Raw genomic sequence first — 5,000 nt, 5'->3', positions numbered from 1 at the left:
AAGTCATTGGTCTTTCTTGGAAATCAATACTGACAGTAAATGAACTGCAGAACTCTCCTAGCACTTGAGGAGACTACTACACATCTCCTACAAGGAGCACAAGACCAATGACTATGTGCGGAACCTGGTCAGCAACCTTGTTGGGCCCCAAGAACCACTGCTGGCGACTGTCAAATGATGGAAGATGGCATGGTTTGGCCACGTCATACGACATAACACCCTCTCCAAAACCATCCTGCAAGGGACTGTAGAGGGAGGGCGCAGATGGGGGCAGCAGAGAAAGAGCTGGTCCGACAACGTCAAAGAATGGACCAAAATGATGATGCCAGATCTCCTCACGACAGCTGCCAACAGAACGGCGTGGCGAGCTATGACATCTTCCTCATGTCCCCCCAACGACCCCAGCGGTCGAGGGAATGAGTGAGTGAGTGAGTGACCTCTCCTAGGAAGAAGGGGTAAGGTGTAGACCTGAGACTAGTGAGAGAGTTTTGTGACATAGGAATTGAATGAATTATCCACAAGCCAGAAAAAAAATAGTGCATACGGTACCTGTGTTTTCACCATTAAATGTGTAAACATCTAAACCATTAAACTGAGTTATGCAGTGGTTACAACATAGTGTGTGTGTGTGTGTGTGCGCGCGCGTGCATGTGCGTGTGTGTGCGTGCATGTGCGTGTGTGTGCGTGCATGTGCGTGCGTGTGATTTCATCAATTCATGTGTCAGACTCAAAGCCATCAAACTATAACAAAGCATGTAACTCAAATTGTTAACGTCCAACTATTTGCTCTCTGTACACACTAATGTGTATGGAAATACATTACCTGAGACGTTCTGCTTCTTATTCTGAATGTTCACAAATCACTTTCGTCCAGTTATTGAGCAGAAATCAACATCCAGTTGGCTACTACAGTACCAGTTTCATCAGCTTCAACTTTCGAAAATGAAACTTACCACCAACTCATAAATCAAGCAATGCGTTAGATCAAATATTGGTTTATAAACACTATTGAATGATTTCTGTGCAAGTGTTAGAAATGTTTATGAAAGATGTGGATATTTTTGCGAGCCATAGGCCTTGTAAAAAGAACAGACAGCTGTCTTATCATCCAACACAACCACCATGTGCAAAAAACGTCATCGCCTTGGAAAATACACAAGAATTAGTGACGTAGGAGCAACCAGCAAAGCGGAAGTTTAGGAAATTCTGCTGTGGCATGGAAAGAACGAATGAAATATGAGATTTTGATCCGTTATCAATATGATCTGTGCAGCTTTTTTCCTTCTGGTGTATTGAACATGTAAGTGTGCACCATTGCTTCCACGGTTTTGATTCTGACTCTTATGCAGGGTTTGCATGCTGTGCAAACTGATACCAGTGTGTGCACTAATCGGGGTCATTCCAAACTCGCAGAACTGGGAAGTAAAAAGCCCAGTTTGCGACGTTTTAAATGGAGAGAGGGTGTGTGTGTCACCTTCTGTGGTAGAAAACCAAGAAGAGTCCATAGATACGTGTATACACGCAAAGGTAAAGTGCAGTATTGAAACAGATCATGATAACCACACCCTTAACCTACTTACTGTAACAGAGATTTTAGAGAACAGTTAAAACTTTAAGTTAAACTTTGTTAAATCAGTTCAATAGCAACATAAACAAAAACAAAAAAGTTGTTTAACATGTTAAAGATTTGCTTATGTATCTTTTGAAACTGGGTTATGTGATTCTTTTCTTTGTTTTTTGATTGTTTGTTTTGGGGGTTTTGTTTAATCAGTTTCTGTCAGCCTTGCAGCATTAACAAACTGTCACTGCACTTTGCCAAGAAATAAAATATATGGTTATGAATATGTCTGTTCAGTTAAGTGGACATTGTTTTGTTCAGTGGATCAGTGAACTGCAAAGCTAAAATGGGTTTTGACTCATGAGTACACAGTGACGCATGTGCACACATGCACACACACACACACACACACATACGCGCGCACACACACACACACACACACACACACAAACACATGATGCACACACATGATACATACTCATAGGACACACAAATAGCAGGGCTAAAAGTAAAACAGTAATGATTAAATGAACATCTCACTGATTGATTATCAGTATCCAGAAAGTCTTGTACAGTAGTAAGACTGCACAGAACTGATGATTTTGAAATAGTTAAATTTCTGTCAGTGAAAATATAAGAGCTGTTGGTACATGATTAAAGGAAGATGCATTTCGTATATAATTCTAATGATTTACTCTTGTGTGCTTCAGATCATTGGAGGAGCAGAACCAGAAAAAATAGTTATTGAAAAAAAAAACAGAAAAGAAGATGGGTTTCGGATCCGACCTCCAGGGTCGCAAATCCCATGAGGTCTTGCTGAAAGTTCAGGACTCCGAGATCAAACTCCTAGAGATTCTCAAACGCTTCGGTGTCTGCCCGGGCAGACGCCGACAAGCAGTATGCCAACAACCTCTCCAAAATGCTGCAGCAGGCCACCAAAGGAGACATCTATGATCAGATGGAGTTCCAGGACTGCTGCAGTGTGTTTCAGGTGAGAAAGTGTTTGTGTGGGTGTGTGTGTGTGTGGCTGTTTTTTTTTTAACATTGGTACAGTTAGGTTTCTTTGTGCTGTATGCCTGTGTGTATGTAGACCTTTGTATTTTTAGGCAGAACTTCTGGAGTGTTTAAGGTAAGAGAGAGAGAGAGAAGAGGCAGAGAGAGTGTTTGTACAAAACATGTGTGTGTGTTTTCTTTAATTTAATGTCTTTTCACTAGACGTGATATTACTTTTTATTAGACATGTCATGAATATATATTCATGTGTGTGTGTGTGTGTGTGAATTCTGTGTGTGTATGTGTGTTTGTGAGCTATGTGTGTGGTGTACATGTGAACTGTGTGTGTGTGTGTGTGTGTGTGTGTGTGAACTCTGTGTGTGTGTATGTGTCATACGTGTCAACTATGTGTGTGTGAACTCTATGGTTTACATGTACACTGCACATCAGCTGCACAATCAAGGGGTCAGTCTCCAAGGTCATGTGCAGACCTGCTACAGTCTAACAATGTATGATAATCGTGTCAGACTATGACCATCAAATTCAGTTGTAGTGCAGAGTGTCATGCGAAGTTGCCCAAGTTACATCCCCACTCTCTTAGCCAAGAGGGCATTAGGACAAAGGCCAACTAGCCCCCAAAGCTGCAGCACTAAAAAAAACAAACTTGACTAAGGGCCAGTACGATCTTGCCAGTGAAGTTGTGTCTTCTGGTTTTGAGAGTCCTACTCCTAGCCCTTCACAAAAGACTAAGCAGGAAATGACTTTCCTTTGCTGTGGAGATCTCCAACCATTGATCATACAGCTGTGACTTTGCTGTTGGCCCAACTGTCACTCACTGATGTGTGGGCTGGGTATTGAGCCCTGTACAGTGCTAGGACCTTGATCTCCTGTGTGTGTGTGTGCTCTCATGTGGAAGATCAAAATGTGCACAGTAAAGGATTCTGTTACTTTCATCAGTATTCAGTGAGTTATTGCAGTGCAGACAATGAGACAGTGTACCCAGCATCTCTGAAAATGGAGAATTTTTTCCTTTGCTTGATAAGCTAATTAATCAGTTATGCCCATCACTCCCCCCCGGAGCATTGGCCGCTCACAACAGTCTGCCAGAGTCCTCTGTCCTGGGCTGCCCTTTCTGATGGTCTCCAGGTGTGCCCCATCTTCTTTGTGTCTGCCTCGGGGTCACGTCACCAGGTGTTTCTTGGCCTTCCTCTCTTCCGTTTGCCCTGGGGATTCCATCTCAGTACCTGCCTGGTGATGTTACTGTCTCAGTGTCTGGCTTCCTCAGGGTGTGCTCGATCCATCTCCATCTTCTGCGCCAAATCTCGTCTTTAAGCTGGTTCAAGCGAATTAATGGCGGGGTAAAATTGGTCATCTACACCAGGTCTACAACAGTACAACTCTTAGCCCTCACATTCAGTGCTCAGCAGATGAACACTGTACACAAAATGGGAGATGATGCCCAAGTACTCAAAACTAAAGTAAAGAAGAATAACAAGTCACTGTACTGCCAATAAAGGTTAACATGTTAAAGGTCCCAGTTTGCCTTTTATGGCCAGAGGGTTAGTGGTTCATATTGACAGTGTCTTGGGCTCTGCATAAGAAGGTGCACCATTTTAACCTTCCCCGACCGGTCAGGTATCCATTCACACTGAGGACTTGTAACACCCTGCTGAAAAGGAGCCTCAAACTGATTGCTGTAAGACTCTGTGTCAATGTCCAACACCTGAATCTGCTACAAACCAACGTTTGAATTTATGGAAAAAGAAAATAAAAAAAATTAAAAAAATCTGTGGTAATATTAATAAGGACCAGGAGGAAAAAAAAAACACTCAGATTTTACACAAACAAACAAACAAAACCCAGAACCCAGTGAATGTCAAGTGAAGTCAACTTCATTATGCAATAGAGAAATTGACATGTGGTACTGCATATTGCTTACACTACAAACAGAACATGTGAAATGTATACTTTAGTTGTAGGAAACATACAATAATGTTTTTAAAATACTGACATCTGGAAAATGTGTAAAAACTGTTTCCAGGAACCTATTAACAGCAACAGAATAATATAAGAATGGTTTTACTCCAGGAATAAGAGTGATTAGAAACAAACTTAAAAGAACTTAGTTTTCAAATGTATTTTTTAAAGTTCCATTGTGATTATCACCCTGGTGATAATTAATACTCGGCTTTTATCACAAATGATACAGTTGGGCCAACAGCAAAGTGAGAGCTGTGTTATCAGTGGTTTCCCCATTTCAGCAGTTACCTCCTCTGTTCTTCTGACGTCACTATCATACAGTGATTAATAAAACCACAGCAGAAAATAAGAAAATAGACATCTAGAGTAAAATGTCAGTTTTTAAACCATACTTTAAATTAATAGAAATAGATTAACTAACCTCACCATTTAGGTTTGTTTTTTTTGTTTTTTTAAAGGTGACAAGTGA

At 41.2% G+C, this 5,000-nt stretch overlaps 2 protein-coding genes across 3 annotated transcripts in view; one reads left to right on the top strand and one right to left on the bottom strand.

Annotated features, from left to right (window-relative positions):
- The window catches only part of LOC143277937 (uncharacterized), a 24,302-nt gene extending 23,174 nt beyond the window's left edge, over positions 1 to 1,128 (bottom strand). For both annotated transcript variants that reach the window (XM_076582916.1, XM_076582917.1), the window contains exon 1: positions 824 to 1,128. The gene's annotated coding sequence lies outside the window, so the exon portion shown is untranslated. The remainder of the gene's footprint in view (positions 1 to 823) is intronic.
- Positions 1,129 to 1,180: 52 nt separating this feature from the next.
- The window catches only part of LOC143277840 (tyrosine-protein kinase Fer-like), a 65,804-nt gene continuing 61,984 nt past the window's right edge, over positions 1,181 to 5,000 (top strand). Inside the window, 3 exon segments of the mRNA XM_076582754.1 lie at positions 1,181 to 1,300; positions 2,269 to 2,425; positions 2,427 to 2,549. Coding sequence (XP_076438869.1) covers positions 2,327 to 2,425; positions 2,427 to 2,549 — 222 coding nt within the window. The 5' untranslated portion in view covers positions 1,181 to 1,300; positions 2,269 to 2,326.

Source organism: Babylonia areolata, chromosome 35 (genome assembly GCF_041734735.1).
Source record: "Babylonia areolata isolate BAREFJ2019XMU chromosome 35, ASM4173473v1, whole genome shotgun sequence".
NCBI lineage: Eukaryota > Metazoa > Mollusca > Gastropoda > Neogastropoda > Buccinidae > Babylonia > Babylonia areolata.
This window is presented reverse-complemented; position numbering and strand designations above follow the sequence as displayed.